At 48.6% G+C, this 21,519-nt stretch overlaps 1 protein-coding gene across 9 annotated transcripts in view; it reads right to left on the bottom strand.

The window, feature by feature from the left end:
- Positions 1-21,519, bottom strand: part of FRMD4A (FERM domain containing 4A) — a 346,642-nt gene that overhangs the window by 103,648 nt on the left and 221,475 nt on the right. For all 9 annotated transcript variants that reach the window (XM_068670002.1, XM_068670003.1, XM_068669998.1 and 6 more), the window contains one exon: positions 12,592-12,657. In XM_068670002.1, coding sequence (XP_068526103.1) covers positions 12,592-12,657 — 66 coding nt within the window. The remainder of the gene's footprint in view (positions 1-12,591; positions 12,658-21,519) is intronic.

Below are 21,519 nucleotides of genomic sequence, written 5' to 3'. Positions count from 1 at the left end.
TGACTTCAAGGAGTTTGGGATAAGGCTCTCATTAAGCAAAAGGAAAAAAAAGAAAAAAAAAAAGAAAAATAAAAAGCTGAGCCAGCTAGTTAGTTAAAAGAATATCATAGCCTGGATTCTGCACTTAACAGAGACATACAATAATCTGCACCGCACATAAATCCCCTCTCTGCTGACAGGGGACTCACACATTTCAGTGTCTGAAGCTGAACTTGAAATCTAGGAGAGAAAACAAAACAAAACAAAAAAAATGCTGCAAGAGAGCCCCCAGAGGAAAACCTCCAGCGGTTTGAAACACAGCTCATTTCCTCTTGGCACGAAGCGGGAGATGGCTGTCATACACGTGTCGTTTGGAGGCGGCGGATGCTGCTCCTCCTCGCACCGAGCCCCGCTCCTCGGCTGCCATCGGCTGGGGGACAAAATCACCCCCAAATTCCTGCCAAGCTCAGCATAGCATGGTGCCTGGGTGGGGACATGCGGCTTGTCTTCTGTCAGCACACCTTAAACCAATTTGTCAGGGATGCGGGCAGCTCAGCTGAGCCCAATCCCGGCATCGCCAAACTTTTCAGCAACGTTTTGGGACAGGGGTTGTGGCCGCACAGGGTCCCTTATTTTTCATCTGCCCTTCAATCAGAGCAGAATTGGAGGGTGGAGGAAATGCTGGCTGGTGAACAGCTTCTCTGTCCCACATCTTTCTCGAGAGACACACCTATTAAATCGTTCCCTTGAGTCAAATATTTTTAAGCACAGTAACACAGCTCATTTTTTAGAATAATCAAATAATAATTAAAAATGATCAGCCCCCCTTTCTCCCGAAGAGCCAGTGCATCTGACGTTGAATTTGCTATTTTAATAGCAAAATGTAACCCAATCTAAATGTAAATTCCTGGAGAATCTGCTATCTAATTCTCATTATTTCCACTTGCTTAATGCAATTAGAAACATCTGCCACTGATCAACTGTCCACACAGTGAAAATAAATAATAATTCATGCTATCTGCCTCCATAGTGTTTTTCAGGGAAAGGATTGCAAAGTGCTTTAAAACCGTTCTCTAAAGCCCAAGAGCTAGAGCTGTGCAAAATGCTTGTGACAAGCTCTGAATCATACCCAAAGTGCCTGACCGGGAGTCTCCGTATCTTGGAGACCTTTGCTGAATGATTCAAGAAAATCCTGAAAATATATTGAGTCCAGAGACGGTACTAGGCAGGCAGAAGTTTCAAATGCAGACCTGCATTTCCAGATGCAGAAGTTTCAAATGCAGACCTGCAATGTCCAGAGACACCTTGGTCTCTGGAAACATTTGGCTCACATCTGCCATATCCAGGTCCTGGTTTGGTTTTGCCCATGAGAAGAGCAGAGGGGAGCAGTGGAGTGGGGAGCCCTGTCCCTATGAGATGGACCAAGCGAGGAAGGCAGAGTGTGCTGCCTCATTTTTAAAGCTCGTTAGTACATATTACCTCTCTGTATAAACACTCTGGGCACTCAAAAGGCAAGAAAAATCAAATGAGTAAAGAAGAGAATCATGGAATGGGCCTCAAGAAATCGTCTTGTCCATGCCCTGCCTGCTACCAAGAGGGATGGGGAAGAAGTGAAGGCAAAGCTTAATGGGAAAGGTACTCTGATTAGGCATTTACTCCTGAAATGTCACCAGAAGAAAGACCCAAACTAATCCAAAAAAGGTTCTTCTCATCAACCAAGAGAAGCCCATTGCCACAGTCAAATCCCTCCGTGCTTTTGCCTTAGAGCTGCTCAGCAGCTGGTGCCCATCCCGTGCAATATCCCGGCTGCTACACGAGGCTGATGCATGGTGCAGCTTCCTTCTGTGGGCATCGCAGGGGCTGGGGCATCGTGCACATGTTCCTGCCCTTCTGTGCATGTTGGGATAACTCCATTCATTAAACTCTCTTTGCTTCAAAATAAGGGGTGGGAATGAAGTGTAAAAGGCTTGTTTGGTTTTATTTTATTTTTAAAAAGAACAAATGTAAGGTTTTTTCTTTTTATTTTTTTTTTCAGGAAGACAAATATAACTTACAGACCCTATAGCTTGCAACTTGGCAAGCCGATGTCCCTAACACCGAGCCAGCACAGCTGAGGGGAGAGTCCTCTCCAAAAACGGGGATGCATCACTAAACCAAAACATGTGCTGTTAATTTTCCCAAAGGAAAACACCTTCCAGAACTGTCAGATTTGATGGTTCAACCTCCCAGCATCTGGTTCAACCTGCTACCAAGGCAGCGTCAGCGCAATAGGGACGGAGACTGAAGCCGCCACCCCGGCAGGTTTAGATTTGTGCTTTTTCCTGCCCTAATATGGGCACTTTTATGGCAAAGGTAATAACAGAAGAGGTACCGTTCAAACATGATGGTGATGAACCGGCCACGAGTGCAAAAAGATGGCAAGGGAAAAGGCACACTATCATCCGAAAGGATTGCTTCTCCGGGAGGGGAATGCAGGAGGAGAATGAGCACATGTCTTGCTTCTCACGATGAGGTCATGCATTTATGTTTTTTCTTTTTTTTTAAACACGGCCAGTTATAAGCCAAGAGCCATCTCCTCTGTCCTGGAAATTAGAAAAGCTGATGTTTTCTCTGCTGACAGCCCGGGCCGTGGCTGACACGCACGCGGATGCCACGGGCACCGTTTTGTGCTGCGCCTGCCTCACTCCTTCTCCCGTGCTGCTGCAGCCAGCAAGCTGGCACATCCCTGGGGGAAAGAGGGGGAATTCGGGCAAATAACCCAGCAAAGAGAGAGACAAATGCGTTCTGACATCACATCTCTCAAAGTCCTCCTCGTAGTCGAGTGGCATGAGTAGGCGCTTCCCCCAGCTCGGGATGGAAAGGGCTGGTGGAGCATGGAAATGCAGCGAGGGCTGGGGGATGGAGGCTTGCTCCATCGCTTTGGGATGGCATTATGCATCATTTCCAAAGAAACTGGACCTTAAAAAAAAAAAAAACAAAGACAGCTTTGACAAGCTTCTGGGTAAAGGCCCTTGCAGGGGGCTGGGAGGAGGCAGACATCTCACCCTCGGACGATGCACGTGGAGGCAGGTAGCGCTGCGATGCTGGACCTGGCTCCTTTCTGCCTTGCTCAGTGCCATTTCCAGCTGCTTTCATGGACCCAAGCACCCACGTGCTGCCCTAAATTAGCCCAAATTCATTGCTTTGGGCAAACTTGTCCGACTTAGCACCATGCAGCCACAGCCAGCTGCCTGCTGCAGTCACCTGCACCAAGGCAAAGGGGAAGGAAACCTTTTCCCAGTGTGCTGGTAACAGCTCTGGGCCCTTTTTACTCATTTTTTTACTCATTCTGTGCAACACCCTTGAGCCCAACAGCCTCACTCGTGGCCAGGGATCTCGCTGGCAGTACAGGAGGAAGAGTCTTTTGGCTGGGAGCTGAGAGCTTTTGTCTCAGCTGCACTCACTGGGGGCTGAAAAGGAAAAGGAACAGGAAAAGAAAACAATTTTCTGCAAACCGAGTATTATCGCGTAGACAATCAAGTCTGGCATCCCTCATTCACTGTCAGCCTCGTATTTGTATGGTGCAGTCTGATGGAAGCAATGATGAAAAATGCTCCATCCCAAAATGCTGGCTCAGACTGGAAATGCACATTTTTTTTTTTTAACCTTGTATTGAAAGCAAATCTACTATGCTACCTTGCTTGTCTTTTTTTTTTTTTTTTTCTCTCTCTCTCTCTTTTTTTTTTTCTCCTGATTTACTCTCTTCTAGACTACTCAATTTCTCCTGAAATCATCTGCTACGTACATTATTATCTTTTGAGATTGCTCGCTCAGGCCATATCATAAAAGAATAATTTTCTATTTCCATTCCCGTTGCCTTCCAGGAGGCAGCTTTTGTCCTGTGCCACATTTAGCATTTCCCTACCTAAATTTACCACCTCCTTGAACAGCCAGAAGGACGTGAAAGGGGGAGTCCGAGCCCAGGAGGGACTGATGTGCCCACCCGCAAACCCTACAGTGTGCACACCCACCCAGGAGTGGATTGCAGAGGATCCTGTTGCGAGAAAAGGGTCGGGATTCATCTCAGAGGATCTATTTCAGGAGGAGATCAGTCGTGTCCTGCTCTCTCCACCTCCTTCAAAAGTAGCTCAGGTTAAACAAGAGGCTGGGGACAAGGGACAGGACACGGCAGGCAGGGCACTGACACAAGGACTGCAATACCATGAAGAAGAGCAGAAGCATCTGCATACATTTTGTCCCCACCATTTTGCTGCTAAATCCAATTTTTCCCCATCTTTGTGCTTGGTGGTGCCCCGTGGCTGCACCCAGGGGAAGGGGGTGACGTTGCGGTGCTGGGGGACGTTGGGTTGTCCGTGGCTGCAGCAACATTTTGGGGCAACAATGACGTATTTCACAGCCCCTGTTGGACACAAGCAGCTTCCAAACAATAGCTCCACTGAAGTCACAGAGCAGCTGAGCCGGGCAGAAACAATAGTGAATGTTTGAGCTTATCCCAAGCAATTGTGAGGGAGAGGTTTTCTCTGTAACACAGCCGTCAGATGCTTCTTGTTCCATTTCTGTCCTGGGGTGTGTGGCGGGAGGTCACCAGGACGAGTTACACAGCTGATGCTCTACACAACTTCATGAGCTATCTCACCAGAAAGGGAAGAGCTTTCTCCTTTCATCGGGTACTTTCCTGGGACAGTCCCCAGCCCTCCCAGTGAGTGTAAAAAGCTCCACGACTGCTCAAAATTAAGGCTATCTGACAGCTTTTAGCAGAGCAGCTGAAAAAAAAATATAAATAAATAAATCGCTGAATATTTCCACCCATATTTGGCCAGCTGTAAAATATATCCAGCTCTCAGCCTATGTGGTATGAATAAACATATGTCTTTAGCTTATCTGTCTCCTGACAGCTCACGGATAGCTCCCCAGCCTGTATTAGTTTAAATGCAATTTATTCTGGAAGACTGATAATAGGGATATTGATTATGCAGGCCCCTGCAAATCACACCTTCATTTCGCTGCACGGAGGAGCATGATTGCGGTGCCCTGCTCGTTTTCCTGCGAGGCTGTAGGCACTTTTCTGAGACCCTGAGGCTCCTGACGTGGCACCTGATAGACGTGCAGGGCTCGTTTATGGCGGTCTTTCATCATGAAAGGACAAAACCCATTTAGAAACCAGCACGCAGCTCAGGAAGGAGGAGCATTACCATGCCAGGGAAGCGCCATCCCCTCCAGTTAACCTCGTGAAGGACCAGATTGTCTCTCTGCCCTTCTCTTTCTCCTGCTGCAAGGTCAGCCAGAGATTGACTCATCCTACAGTGTCACTTTGCTCCCAGCAGTGATTGCCCCCGGCCTCCACTTGTCCCATCTTCTGCTAATTCTCCTCCCATCCCATGCCTACCTGCAGGCGGGTGAGGAGCACATTTGGAGGAGTGAAGCCATCCCTGCTGGGTTTCATTAATTTCCACTCTTGCCTTTCCTAGGTGCAGCTTTCCTTCCTCTAAGCCAGAATGACCTTTGCTGCGTGTACAGATCTTCTTGGAGGCTCTCCATGCTCTCCGTCCATCTGGGCTCACTGCTGATCCATGCCCTGATGCTTTACATCTTTCTTCTCCTGCGGTCCCTCTCCAAATCCTGCTCACGGTGAGCCTCACCACCTAGCACGACCACCCTTGGTAGGGTGGACAACAGAAGCTCTTCCACCCCCAATTCCTAAGCCCTGCTCAGGATTTCCCTTTTTAGTGGTCATTTCATCTTCTGTCCCAAGCCCTTCAGTTTTGCCCTCATCATCAAGCCTTTCCCCTCAAGCAGATCTGCCTTGTCACCTTCACCCTGCCTCAGCTCCCTCCTGGCTTTTAAGCTGAGTTGTTCCCTCCTGTCTGCACACCAAATTCCTTTTTCTCCTGCCCCCGTGCTCTTCTGTTTCCATTTCCCAGCAAACCCTTCCCCTCCAGGCTTGACTTCTGTGGGCTGCTGTGTTCACTGGAGCCTACGCTGAGAAGTCGAACCCCCAAGCTACAAACAGAAATGGATTAAAATCCAAGGAAATTTTCTTATCTGCCTTCTACTCACTGGCATTGTGCAGTTCTTGGTTTGGTTTCCCGTGCTGAGGGGCCCCCATATGCCTCCATCAGACATCAGCGTCCCCTTGGTCCCCCCAGTGGAGCTGCTGTGCCCTCCGGACTGACACCAGATGCTCTGCAGACTTCAGATAGCAGCAGTGGATGCTTGCTGAGGGCATTTATTGGGGCTCACAGAGAAGCTCAACTCGGTCACAGGCTGAAAAACTGGACCTGGGAGCCGACCTAGCTCTTTTAGTCCATTTTTTGTTTAAATATTTACCTGGTGTAAGGCAACATCTGCGTATTGTGCCGGAACTATGCCTGCAGGAGGTGTGCCGACTGTGAAAGCATCCCCAGCACCGTGTTGCCCTTAGAGCAATGCTAAACGTATCTTCCTAATGCTACTTTTTGGTAAAAGGCCAACTTTTCAGCTTGAAACCTCTTAACTCCTAGCTGCTCAGTGAGAACACAGGCCTGAATGACTGGTGTGGGCTCCCAGCTCCCTACGAGCAGAGCAATCCCTCTCCTCCATCCCTCTCCATCCCATGGTGACCCAACCCTGCCCCGTTTGCAGTCACACTTGACTGTCAAACCCCTCCAAGGGAGACCTGAGAGCCACTAAAAGGCCAGGAGGAGCTTTTCCTGCAACACACAAATGGTTTCACATGGTTCATCTCTCAGGAGCGACAGGCTGTGGTTTATTTGTTGCTTGGTTTGTTCTGGTGATGTGAGTCCCACCTCACACACCGCTTGGTAGGGTCCTTAGATGGTTCCCAGGTCAAACCCAAGCTTTGGATCTCAATAATTTTTAGTGTCAAAGTTGCTCAATAAAATATATTTTTCAGTTTTCCAAAATTATGCTTTTATTCTTGCTGTAGTAAATCATGACTTGTTTCTGAAGTCAGACTTATACCACAGTCTGAGTGTTGCCATTTGGGAAAATAAAGCCTCCTTTCCAAAACACAGATTTGAACACCCCTTCAGCTCTGACAAATTTAAGATTATGGGATTTGGATCAATTTTTGATCTACTATTTGCACATTTTATCAGTGCAAAGGACTGGATTCTGGTATATTCACAACAGAAAACTCCGGTTGAGCTGTCAGCTCTCCAATTATTTCCCTGCCCTACAGAAAGCATAAGCATACTTTTTTTTTTTTTTTTTTTAGGAAGAGGGGCTACAGAATAACACACAGCCTCCAAAACCACTCTGGGGACTGTCACGGATCCACCCTTTGAGGTGACAGGCCATTTTCCAGCTGCTGTGCTGCAGCATGGAGAGGCTGGGTGTGAAGAAGGGATGCCGGGAGCCTCCCTCCTCCGAGGGTGTCCGACCAGCCCTTCCCCACTCCCCATGCCCTATAGGCATGCCCTATAAGCAACCCCAGCAATTTATACCCCGTGCCATGGGTATATTACTCACCCTCACACCTACTCCCAGTGCTGGCTGCTGCCTCCTGTTGCAGAGATGGTTAAAAAAGCTTTTGGAGCAGAGCCTGCAGGCGCTGCAGGGAGCCGTGCTGGCTCTCTCGCCCGGCTACTGGCACCCAAACGTCTCCATTTACGGTCAGGGCTGTGCGGCTGCATTTCTGCATCTGGGAGCTTTGTAAAACAGGCCAGCTCCCACGGCCCTGTCCAGACCCAGTTTTGGCAGGGGAACAGTGCTGGAGCCCCTCTTCTGCAATCTCTGTGGCATCCCAGAGGAGGTTCAGCCTTTCCTGGGGACTGCTTTTCCTGCTGTGAGGCTGGGGCGCATTGCTGTGCTCCCCACACAAATCCTCTGCCAAAAATGAGGCAGATTTTCCCGGCAGTGCCATCCTCAGTGCCACCTGAAGAGGAACCTTTGCAGTTTTTCCAGGCCAGGTCACAACCCTACTTACTGACATATAAAAGTGAGGCAGCAAGAAATGCTGGCAAGCCCCAGCTGATTGCAGTTTCCCGGCCATGAGTAACGCTGAAAACATTGAAAAACTCCAGCAGCATCTTGGGAGGAGATGAGAACATTTTATTCCTCCCTTTTACCATTATTATTATCGCTCTCCAAAGGTGCTGTGTGCTCCCCAGGACAACCCAGCGTGCCCCAGCCTGGCTCTGGTGAGGCTGAGCCCAGAGGAATGAGGGTCACCAGCACTGAGCATCCCCCTCAGGACCTCCTTGCAGGTGATGCAGCTTTGCTGGGTGATACCCATGCACATCTATCTTACCCCGAGCTTAAAAACTACTTAAGAAGTGACAACATGTGGATTACCCACCCAAAAGTCCATGGACAAGCGTGGTGTTAACCCCCACCTCCTTCCTGGCTCTTCCAAATGTGCTCCTCAGGGAAAACCCAGACCCCAGTATTTCCTACGATCAAATTTCAGCCCCCCCAGCCAGCTCTGCTCCAAGCCTCGGATGAGCTCCGTCCCCGCAATAACTCATCCAGAGGGAAGGAATTAGGGGGCTTAGCACTTTTGGATGACGGTCACTGGAGCTGGATAACAGGCACCGGCAGCCGGCACAGACGTGGCAAGGGCGTGGGACTCAGCCAGCCCAGAAAAAAGCTGTGTTTACAAAAAAGCAAGATGAAAAGGAATGAATTGCCAATTACGCAAAACCCTTTAAATAGAGCAGTGCAAACCTTTCATGTGCAGCAGACAAATGATCTGCGGCCACGTGGAAACGGCATAACGGATAGGAAGGCTGAGAGCGGGGAATGCGAGCAAGTCCATTTTCTGGAAGCAAGAATTAGCTGGATTAGCTGGATAAAGCCAAACACTTTCTAAAAAAAACCCCTCATGTATTAAAAACTAAACACGCATCAAACAGAAAGAGAAACAGGAAAAAAAAGTGGCTGTAGGAAGATCTGAGGATCCACTCTCTGCTCCCGCTCATGATAAAAATGCTATAAAAAAAAAATCTTATGTAAACTTGCCACACACAACACATCATCAACAGGCATTTATCAAATGAAACACCAAATGCAACTCCTCTCCTTAATCCCAAGTCAAACAGGCTTTGAGTTTCAGACCCTCAGGAAGAGATTTCCATATGATCCTCCTCTGCTGAGTTTATGATCAGACCTTCTGAATTTCAGCATTTATCTGACACAACGCATCAGGGAGGGCTTTCCTTTATCCACCAAGCCTGTGGTTTTGCCTTTCCTCAGCTGCAGCCACTCAGCTTGGGGGAAAAAGACTTTAGTCCAGACTGCTTGATTGAGTAAAGCCAGGATGGCTTCTCTGGTGGGGGGATCTCCAAGCCCTCACGCTATGTGCCAGCACCCAAGCGAGCCAGCATTCACAGAAGGGCTTATAAATGCTGCTTCTGAGCCAAAACCTGACTTTTGGGGCTCAGCAATGCAAAGAAAACATATGTGCACGAGGGGGTCCCACCGAAAACGTCTGTGTGGCCAGCCTGCGAGGTCTTTGTAGTTTGGGGAGAGGATTTGTGGTGTTGAAAACGCTTCAATGTGGTCTGGAGGAGCTGTCACACAAGCAACCGCAGGAGCACATTCACCACTCGCCATCCCCCCGCGGACTGAGGTATGGTCCTCATTACCCACCAAGTGATACGTTTCGAGCAATGTGTTCGTAACCCCCCACGTCTGATCGCAGCTAATTCGCAGGCGAGGAGGGAGTGCATTTGCTTAATACACTGCTCTTTGCAAACAGGCTGATCGCTCCCAGATGCATCTGGTTCTGCCCGGCAGCCCTCGAGGCAGCAGGAGAGGAAATCATTGCAGCTCCCCAGAGTCCCCGGCCAAAGCAGTTTCAAGATGCTCCAGAAGCCCTCCCGCATCCCTTTGAGGGAGCTGTACCCATCTCCCTCATTCCATCAGACCCGGCTCCTTCTGCTCTTTTTTTCCACCCCAAAATAAGCTTCCATTCAGGCAGTAGGATCTGTAACTGTCCTCTGACCCGAGCACTTGATGTCACACACAGTTACTGCAAGGCTGCATAAAGCTGGATCCAGGTAAGGATGGCATTTTGATCTCACCCCAGCAGAGAGATCAGCTCTGCTGATTCCCATGGTCTCCCTTAATCTTACCATAGAAATGTGAAATTTGCTATGGAGAAGCTCCCAGGAAATGCTGAGCTTGGTGGGAAGGGACAAATTTTGCACAAGAATTTGAGAGCCCAGCTCACGTGTGATTCAAGCCAACACAGCTCGAGATGCTAAAGCCCAACACAGCAATGGGAGAATTTCTTCCATGGCATAAACAAGCAAATCAGCCCTCAGCTTCAACCCGTGGTGAGACATCCGTGGCTAAATACAACTTTGAAGTGACAGCCAGTAGCTGTGGGTTGGATGAACATTATATTTACAGCTTCTTATTCACTTCAGCCACGAGAGAAGGCAATAATCAAAATAAGGGCACTCAGATCTTACAAAGGGAATTCCAGCTACAGTCTCAGCACCAGTTCCAAGTGATATGGGGAGAGATTTCCCTTGGCAAAGAGCACATCACTCCCGGTGGTCGGGAACCCGCCAGGACAGAGCACTGCTCACTCCGAGGAGCCTCAGCATGCTCCTGCCCCGAGCGGAGCAGCCCTACGACCACCCCAGAGCTGGTGGCTTTGCAGGCAAGCCAACGTGTTTTGCCCAAGTTTGCAAAACATATTAGTATTGGAGATGTGAATCCAAACATCCTCTTCCTCTGCTGTCTGCTCCACCCTGCAGTGATTTAGTTACTAACTCTCCGAGCAGATGCTACTACCTAAGGCTGTCGAAGGGCATCGTTTAAGCAGAAAAAAAACATCCTCAGTGGGTAATCCCATCCACACACACACAGGCACGGTACTGATCAGAGAGCTGGGTCAACCCCTGTGCAGCAGAGGTTGCTGCTTTTCCTGGGTATGAATTTTTCACGATCACACCTCCTGGCTCTGCCCATTCATACGGTATTTGAAAACAGCAAGATGATTTATTGTGTGAATAAAATTCAGCCACGGGTCACTTGCAGACTAGTTAGTGTGATTTACAGAGCAATTCGCTTCCTATATTGATCACTAGAAATTCCCACTGAAGGTGTGATCAAACACTTAAAAAATATATCACGTGAATATCGTTTCTGCTCCTTCATGGAATGGGCTCCAGAATGGACCCAGAGCTTCCAGATTCAGCCTCCTTCACTTTTGTCTTCACTGTGGTTATTCGTGTGCTTTATTGTAAGCCCAATGCTATTGAGAAAAGCCCCAGGAAAGCAATCGGCCAGTGCAATTCATACAGATTTAATGCAGCGTATTTTGAACTGTGATTATTGATATTACAAACAGCGCTTTAGCAGAACCATTCTCCAAACAGCCCATTCATCCTCATGAAACTAAAAAAAAATAATTCAAAGGCATCTCTGTGAAATAGGAAGCCAAAAGTCTCCTCCTTGTGATGGACGTGCTTATGGCCATGCATATGGATGCAATGCAAAGATGGGCAGAAACCCCTGAACCTTTTGCTAAGCTTCAGAAAACCGTGTGCAGGGATGCTCACCATGCAGAGATACAGCATCGCTGGTATGGCATTTTGCTCAAACTAATTAGTCATCATTATTTAGCTATTCCCCTTCCAGCTCTGGCTCTCTGATCGCACAGACGCCCGGTGCACATCACGCGTCTCCGGATTTCACCTCCTTGGTGACTAAGGACTCAAAACTGCACTACCCGTTAAGATATTTTTAGTGGTATTATTAAACCACCTTTCAGAAAGCGGGGCTGAATGCAGTTCCGATGATTCACCGTGCCTTCAGCAATCCCCATTCAGGTTTCCCTGGGTGGGATGCTTCCCCCACCCTCAGCGTATCAGCTGCCCGTGATTCAGCCGCCATGGGAAGTTTCATTTCCTGCTTCTGGGGCTGCCCAGCAGCCTTTGTAAAAGGAAAGGCATTCTTCTAATTCCTGCTGTTAACCCCTTGGTGATCTCTGAGGCAGGAGCCAAAATTGCCAGAAAAGCTGAGGATACGGCTGCATCCATGAGCCCATAGTTACACATCCAGCACCAGGCTCTCATTTTCCTTATTTTACCTTTTTAAAAATAAAGAATAAAAAATGTGGATGGAACACAGGTGTATTTTAATGCATGTTTGTGTTTGACACACAATTTATAACCTCTGAAATGTCTCCAGTGACATCTGCCCATGACACCAGCACCGCATCCTCTTCTGCCACGGGATGCACCCTGAGCATCATACACCAAGTTCAGATGGCAAGTAATGGGGACGGAAACCCAGGCTGGGGTATTTTAAGCAGATGCTTAAGATGCTTTTAAGCAGTTTCTCATTAAAGGTTAATTAAAAAATAATGAAGTGATATAAAAAATAGCAAAGTGATATAGTAACAATGTCAAAAAGACCCAGACTGTTTTCTTCTCCCACTGGTGGGGACAGGGACTGGTTTGGCACAAAGTAAAGCACAACCCACCACGAATCAGCCCCCACAGACACCTCTGTGCACATCTTCTCCCAGCACGAGTGCACACAATCACAGCGTGAAGCTGCTGAGAAAACTGTCTGAAAACCTTGTCCTCTCCCTTTTTATCTCCCCAGATTATTTGGAGCAAACCCATGGATGGGGAAACGAGCAGCTCCTACCTGGACGAGGAGCTCCAGCTTTCTGTCATCGAGGAGGTGCACTTGGCATCTGCGGCCCTCCGTCATCTGCAAGAGAGAAGAGGCACGTGTTCAAGGCACGCAGCTTCACATTTCTGGCACGCAGCTCCAGCAGCCGGCTCCCCGGCTGCAACCTAAAGGCTTTCATTCACCGCCTTGCTTTTGGCTTTATTTATTTATTTATTTATTTATTTATTTATTAAATTCCCCTTCTTTGGCACCAGGGAAAGAAAAGGCTGGAAGGAAGAAAAGGGAAACACCAGCCCATGTGTCTGAGGGTGGTGTCCAAACACTTCTTGAACTCCAGCACCTCGGTGTTGTGCCCACTGCCCTGGGGAGCCTGTCCCAGTGCCCGACCACCCTCTGGGTGCAGACCCTTTCCCTAACCCCCAGCCTGACCCTCCCCTGTCCCAGCTCCATGCCGTTCCCTCGGGTCCTGGCGCTGTCCCCAGAGAGCAGAGCTCAGCGCCTGCCCCTCCGCTCCCCTCGTGAGGGAGCTGCAGGCCGCCATGAGGCCTCCCCTCGGCCTGCTCTGCTCGGGGCTGAACACACCAAGGGACCTCAGCCACTCCTCATATGTCCTCTCTCTAGACCATACACCATCTTTATAACCCTCCTTTGAACACTTCCTAATAGTTTTATGTCCTTAACTATTATATTGGTCCATAGGTGTATCCATACTAGTATAATTTACTCGAACTCCTAACAGGCACGATAATATCAGTAACACTTTTATGTCTAGAACACTATTTCTTCCAAGGTCCTGTAGATCGGGGTGGTAAGAAACAAATGAGTCCTGGCCTGAGGAAACTCCCCTCCAGTCAGCCAAGGCCATTCCTGATGCCCTGTCACACACACAGCATCATGAGGAACAACTTTGCTTTGCACAGCCCCGGATCCAGGCTCAGCCCCGTAAAGCCCTCCAGCCGCGCACACAATCCCCTAATGGGATATGGGCAGCCTAAGCCTCTTTTGCTCCTGGAAATCTCTTCCCCAGCATGACTTGGGCAGCACGCAGGCAACCCCAGGGCAGTCACGCATGCCTGGACTAAGCTTGGCCCTGCTGTGCTGCTGTTCAGGCTCCTCGGGACACAACGCACTCCAGCCAAGGCATATCCTGGTGACTGGGTGAGTTGAAACGATGTCCTCCAGCACCCATAGCACAGGCATAGCCATGGCATGGGGTCTTCAATCTCAACCATCTCCAGCACCATCTCCAGCACCATCCCCTCAACCTGCTTGTGTGTACTCCTGTCCTCCTTGTGAGATCTGTCCCTTGTCCATCTCCTCCTCTGCTGGGGTCAGGACAGACCAACCCTTGCCCAGAGAAGCTGTGGAGTCTCCTCCTTGGAGATCTCAAAAAACTGCTTGGAGATGGTCCTGAACAACCTGCTCTAGGTGGCCCTGCTTGAGCAGAGAGGTTGGAGCATATGGCCTCCAGATGTCCTTTCCAACCTCAGCCATCCCATGATTCTGTGAAAATGAGCTTTTCCCTTCAACTCACCCCAAATTTACAGTTCCGGTGTACTCAGCCCAATGCAGCCAGGGCAGACTTTACCCAGGTCATTACCTGCACCAGAATGGCTCTGGCATACCATGCACAACCTCACTTTCCCACTCATTTTCCATGAACACAACTGGAGCCCTGGCACTGCAGCCAAAGCAAAGCCTTGTAAAACAAGGCTCCTCGTAAATGTCAGCCAGTTACCTCCGTAGCTATAAATTGTCTTCTTACGGGAGTTTCATCTTGTAAGTAATGTTATGCAAAATATTGCTTCTTATGGGTATATAACTCGGTGAGAGAGATTTCCTCTATGAACTCTGAATTAAGCAGCTGTCAGCGCTGTCATTTAGGTGCACGGAACCACAGGCTGTGCTGGACTTCCACCAAGGAGCACCATGGATAAAGCTCTGATCAGCCAAGCTCTGCTTCTGTCTCTCCCTCTCTGCCTCACCCCTTTGCTGTCAGGTATCTGCAGCATCCCTAAGATGGGGAGAGTGCATCGATATTGCAGTTTTAACATGAGTTTACCCAAGGCAGGAAATAAAGCTGGGACTTTCTCATGGCAGTTACGCACGATGGCAGGAGCACAGTCCAGAGCTCATGTGCTGTACTCGAGCGGTTACACAAATGTGGAAATGAGGAAAAAAATAAATCAAAAAGACGCAAATGGGAATATTTTCTTAGATGTTTAACTTTGTGCTTTAGTATTTCAGGAAAATACTTGCTTGGGAACTTCTCTTGTTCTCCACACTTTCCCAACCCAGAGTTTTGTCTCCTCTTAGTGCTTCTGCCGCTTAAAGAAATCCCAAATGCAAACAGCTGGTAACATGAAGTATCTAAATAAAGTGAAGCTCTGAAATGCAGCACAGATGATTGACAAATTGCAAACAGAGCATTTCATAAGCATCACTTGCAGAAATGGGGGAGGGAAGAGGAGCAGAGGGAGGGAAAGCATGCTGCTTCCATGTCAGCTTGTCCCCAGCACTTCTGTCCATCAGCAAAGTCCTTGGTGGCTCTCAAAGACCATGGTAATTTTTACAGTTTGACTTGAAGTGTGTAAGCACACAGCAAAGCACATACTTTAATTCACTAGTGGCACTTTGCTTCTGTGCATCTCAGCAGTTTGAAGGTTTATGTTACTAGCTAATGACCCCAACTAGTGGCCTGCAGACCATTTCCACCCAGGTTTTCCTACACGAGAGATGGTGAAGAGCGCTGGGGAGCATGCACCACCTGCTACACAGCCTTGGGGGGAGAAGGAGACCCAGCACCAGCCCCTGCTCCCAGCCTCAGGCACCTCCACAGATAGTGAAGGAGCCTGTGGTTTTGGAAATGGAGGCTCCAAGTTTTGTCTTGGTTGATCCTTTGATGCTCAAAACCCTTGTCATTTACATGGCTGATCTCTGATACAGCATTTTCTTTTGTAGGCAGGATGCCCAGCCACTGGGCTATTTCATTTCCCAACCGAAATAAATGATGCTTTCCAAAAGAAGAGAAAAGAAATGGAGACGGCAGAAGACAGACTTCCTACATGCTATAAACTAAACCATGATGGTCCTTCCCTCCCTCCCCTCTGCTTTATTATTCCGCCAGGTGCCTGAAGCCCACGCGGTGTGCTTTTTGCCATCGTCAGAACAATACAAACTCGAGTAGTTTGTCAGAGCAAGAAAGAGGAATGTTTCAAAGCACAGCAAGAAGGAACTGTTTCAGCACAGCCTGTCTGCATGGAAAATGGTGCCTCTGATGCTTTGTAAATCTGCTGCTCTGCGGTACCTGCTGCACTGCGATGAGGCCGTGGCTGCCTCTTGTGGGACAAGGCCAGGAACCCCTTCTGCTCCTCTGTGTAATGAGAGGGGAAACCAACAGCAGAGCCCTTTAGATGGGAACGTGGGAACAGGAGGTCACTAAAGGTGAGCTGAGCAGCATGTGGAGGGAGGCTACAAGGAGTGAATTGAGGTTCTCCACTTCCATGCTCTTTCTCTGAGAAAGATGGGGGCAACTGAAAGCTGAGAGGCACAAAGGCATGGCTTTCCCTTCGACATGGCAAAGTAAAATCTCAAGAAAGGGAGAAGAAGCAGTGGCTGGGCAGAGCTGTTAATGGTAGGCAAGGACACTTGATGCGAAGGGAAGTGGTCGGGTTTGCTCCAGATCATGTCCTGTGAGCTCAGCACTGAGTTTTCCTGCATTAACACAGCCTTCCAGTTCCCTTCTGGAGGCAAAGAGCCCTCTAACCTAACTGCAGAAAGTAAAAAGTCAGGTGTCTAATCCACCCTGACAGTCCTGATACCGTTGATGCTCAAACCAGAGCGATGCACCCTGGGCAGGACAACTGATCCTGCTGCATCCTAAACCTGGTTTTCCCATACCTGAAGCTGGGCTCTAGCGCTCAGCCCGGGAAAGCTCTCCAACACAGGAAACTACATCCACCCCCCAAATTTCTGATGCTTCTCGAGAAGTGTGAAGGGGTGGGACTGTTCTACAAACCCCGCACTAACCATATGGCAGAGAGCAGCATCCTTCATGTGTGAAGAGGGGCCACATGCATTTCATGGGCCAGACTTATCACGAAGTCGGATGGGAATTATGTGCCAAAACACATAACAGATTTTTTTTATTTTTTCTCCCAAACAGCTCATTACGTCACAGTCTTTTGAAAATCTGTTGCTGCTTTTAGAGCCTGCACATGCAGCGTGACCCCCGAGCACTCGAAGAACTCCACACTCGCGCTTTTAAGAATCTCTGTCATTTATGCAAAGACTGGGGATAATGCATCTCCACCGCACAGACACAGATGGTGCTTGCAAGGCACGTGGAGATCTGCAGCAGTGTGTTTGTGTGGATGGGGTGCTGGAGGAGTGCTCGGGAGAGCTGATCGGACACAAGGCATGGGTGCAGATCTGCACCATGACTCCTGCACCTGGAGGATGGGAGAAACGCTGCTGACCTCCTTTGTAAGACACTTGGAGATGTGTCTGTGACAACAAGATTTGACGTGTGCACTTGTTCGCTCTGAATATGCCACCAAAAGCAAGTATTTCTCCTTGTTACTTGTGGGATCTTCTGGATCCTGGATGCTTTTCTCAAGAAAAGGAGGTTTTAGTTACCTTTGTCACGAACAGCAGACTTTAAATCTCATTTGGAGGCTCCTACCCAAATATTTACATGACGGGTTTCCTAGGAAAGACGGGCTGGCAGCTGTTTTGCACTGCTGCACGAACCGCTCTGGCGACTTCCCTCCTCTCTATTCATCTTTGCTGTAGCTCCAAACGCTGGCTCGGAGCATCCTACAAACCGTCTGCAGCGCAGCCCCAAAACCCACACTGCACTCTGCTAATCCCTGTGCTCGTGTCATCCTGTCACTAAATTATCAGCAACCGTCCGCACAACTGCTGCAGCCACCACGAACAGCAGAGGCGACGGGAGGAGACGGCTCCAAAGGGAACCTTTCCCTTTCAAAATGAAAAAAATAAAAAATCCTCTTGGTGAAAGCACCGTCGCACTAAATAACTCCGAGGCACCAAATGCAAATGCTATTTACAGTGGCAGTTCTATAAATACCCGTGGCACGTTTCATTAGCCGGTGACTGCAGGAATAAAGAGGGTACGGTGTATTCTTCCATGACTCAAATCAGAAATTATAATTGGAGGCAGGATATTTCCTAAATGCTCGCCGCATGTAGAGGAGGCAATTACTGTGCTGAACACACAAAAACTGGTGTCACTTTGCCTGTCGGTTGGACAGACCCGCTGAAAGGAGATAGAGAGAGATGACAGCCCGCTGATTAAAATAAACTATTAGATTAAATGCCCTGCTCCCACTTGACCACTTCTCACTGCCTTCCATCCTGGCAGCTCCTTGGCTGGTGAGGAGGGAGAGGGAGAAAGTGATGTGTCGTGGGTTGGTGTGTGCACATAAATGTATTTTGCTTTGTCAAATTGGGGCTGGTCTTGCCCGTGGCTCTGTCACACTGACCAGCATGGTCCCTTTGGTCATCTCCTGTCCTTACCCTCACATTTTAACGTGGAAGAAAGGAGCATCTTTGCAGCTCTGTTCACGCCCGCTTGCTTTCCAGGTCCAAAGCCCTCTCGCACATTCATTTTCCTGCTCTACCCTCTACTAGAAAGATCCAAATTGCTGCGGGCTTATTTCCACATGAACCTCGGTGGATGGAGGCTCTGAGCATGGAGAGGCAGCCAGGAGAAACTTGAAGCAGAGGGACTGCCACGCAGTCTGAATGTGGTCCTCATTTCTACTACTCATTTCCATGAGTCTTTCCTAAGCAATAGCAGGAAGCCTGGTCTGCAATTTCTCTTTTCAAGAGGGAGAAAAGTGATTTTAATTTGGCAGAAGGCTTCTGGCGTAGGCTGCCTTCTAAAATATGACAAGGCAGAAGGACAAATGCTTCTCACTACAATGCACCGAAACCCAACACAGAGCACTGCTGCCATCCAGATTGGTTCCTGTGACGGTTTCTTCTTGGAAAGGCTACTTGGTGCCCTGGAGCAGGAGAGGCCAGTTGTAAGCCAGATGTTTTTGCCCTAGGAAGGAGACCCAGCCATACCTTCAGAGGTTTGCAGTCTTTTAGCAGAATTTCTGTAGGAGAACTAAGATGTCACATTTTCAACAAAATGGGAGCAACTCGGTAGCAAATAGAGCTTTGGACCCCAAAGCACAGGCCCAGGAGAGATCTTGTAGATGTGGATAGCGGTGATGTGAATAGCGGCAGCGCTGTTGGTGATGCATAACCTGGCACCAGCTACTAAAGCAGTGTGGGTTTCCCTGGTATGGAAGTGTTCCAGATCTCTGTGAAATACACACATGGCAAACAGCTGGATGAAGGGCCAGAAAATTATATTTTCTGCCAGCAATGATGCAGCATCTCCTTCAGGTTCTGTAGGACCAGAGGAATATATCACAAGCAAGACCTTTGGCTTTCCCTGTAAGCATCTTTATCCCACCCCTTGAAAAACCCATGACCATACCCCACAAATTAGGGAAAGGAGATGAAATTTCTGAAAACATGGTTGCATCTGCAGCTCTTAAAACCTCTCCAGCCCTTCAGGAGGGAAGAGCTGCTGTTCTTTTGAGGAACTTGACATTACCCAAGGGGACCCAGTGTGAGCAGGATGTGTTTGAGAGGGGCAACCTCAAACGTTACTATCATTTCTGCAAACACACAGCAAAGGAGAAAGAAAACAACACCAGTAATTAGACAGAAAGAGTCCTTCTCGAGAAGGAAGGATGGTGGATACACTGGGATGGGCTTGGTGAGACCCACCAACTATGCAAGTGCCATCGGGGAGCGATGGGATGAACATTAAGGAGAGCTGCAGACTGGGTGACCTGGCGACTTCCCTGCTTTGTCCTGAGAGTTGACAAAAGAGTTCCTGGCCTGCCCAGGGGCTCTGAGCTTCCTGAGGGCTTCAGGCAGTGTTTTCCAGCTCCCAGCTCCCCCCCGGGACATCCGCACAGGTTGTTTCTCATGCCGTCTGCAAACAGCCATCAGCAAAAACGCTCTGATTCAGCAAGGCACAGAGCGGCGCACATAAATCCCTTTTATTTCAGTGTGACATAAGCAAGTGTTTAAGTGGCTTACTGTATCCGAGCTGAAATGAAAAACCGTTTCCTACGGTCCTTAAGTCCATTTACAACGTCAAGCAATAACTCTCAGGCGAACTTTAAAGCCGGGAACGCCGCTTCTTAACCTCAAAACACTCGGTGCTTGAGCCGTGTAGTTAGAATTAAATCTAATTCCAACGCCGCGTCTTAAAGTGAGCAGGGCAGTACCCAGCAGACGCCTAAATCACCGCTCCGAGAGCGGCTGGCCACAGAGGTCTGCTCTCAGCTATATCCTGAGACAAGAAAGCCCTTTCCTGGCCGGGCCGGCTTCCTCACTGGAGTGAAGGTTGTGCTGTTTTATGTCACGTATTGTTTTGTTTCTTTAAAATAATACAGATCCCAATCTTCTCAGATGGAAAGGAAACCAGGACACCGCGCACCCTCTCTGCTTTCTGAAGCTGATGCAGAGGAGGGCATTCCCAACGCGTGCTGTTTTACCACGTTTGACTCTTTCTCCCACGTAACTCTTGCTGTTCCCTTTCTTGGCTAGAAAATAACAATTGGCAGCTTAAAAATATATCAGCTTCTGAGCCTTGCCCCCACCGCCTACAAGAGATCGTTGAGCTCTGGAGCTCCCATAGACCAGGGAGAGGTGACCCAGGGCTTTTAGTCTAGAGGATTCACCAGCCACAGGTATCTTAAACCTTACATTTTGTAATCCCTCCTGCGTTCAGAAAAACTGTTCTGCTCCTGTCTTGATAAACCTTGTCTCAGCTGGCCCAATGCGGGCACTTGCGTTGGGTCAGTGTTTTTAGGTCAAGGACATGCCAGAGCTCCTAAAGCTCTTGGGACAGCTCTATTGTACAAACAAATTTTAAATGAGTCACGTGGCAAGCTCTCTGCACCCCGCATTGCAGAGCATCTTTAGGTGAGGTGAAACCACTTGGTCCACATGAAACCATTGCAGCCAGACAGTCCCATCCTTCGGGAAGTGATGGGCATGCAGCTTGGGCAACCCACGGCTTTATCCTCCTGTACTGACTGTGGGATATGCTATTCATCCCTACTCCAAAGTATTGCCCAAGGGCTGCAAAAGGGGATCAAAGTGTCAGTATCAGCAAAAAACCATAACAAAAGTAAAACTCCTTATCCATATGTTCATCAGGCATGACGGGTACACAATCTTCCTTGCTACAAGCTTCCCAGCTAAAACTCCAGATAACTTTCATCGCATGCCATCTTCTCCTGGGCTAACTCGGCTCAGCTATGCTGTACAAAGAACATCTTTATTCACAGAGTCACAGGATCATCTAGGTTTGAAAAAACCTTCAGGATCATTGAGTCCAATGATCAGCCTCACCTACCGAGTGCCATCACTAAACCATGACCCTTAGTGCCATGACCTCATAAATACCTCCAGGGATGGGGACTCCACTGCTTCCCTGGGCAGCCCATTTCAATACTTGGTCACTTTCTCATGAAGAAATTCTTCTTAATACTCATTCTAAATCTCCCCTGTTTTATGTTGTACTTCTTTTTCCTAGGGTAAAGTTATTCTCTAGATATAAGCACTTTAAGGTAACGAATGCTCTTTCACCCCATGCATGCACAGCATATACTGGAAGAGCTCCTGCTCTGCTTGCTATGCACAAAGGACATAGTATGGTCTAAGGGAAAAGGATCTAAATTAGTTGTCAGGGCTCTCCTCTACCAGTAATGGACTCTGCAGCCTTTTATAAGTCACACCAACCTCTCTTCGGGGACTCCTGGTCACCTTCTGGTTCACTCCCTGCTCCGTACTGCGGCAAGCACCATGAGTCATCAGCATAATAATGACTGTGCGGTA

This window comes from Anas acuta, chromosome 1 (genome assembly GCF_963932015.1).
Source record: "Anas acuta chromosome 1, bAnaAcu1.1, whole genome shotgun sequence".
NCBI classification, from domain to species: domain Eukaryota; kingdom Metazoa; phylum Chordata; class Aves; order Anseriformes; family Anatidae; genus Anas; species Anas acuta.
This window is presented reverse-complemented; position numbering and strand designations above follow the sequence as displayed.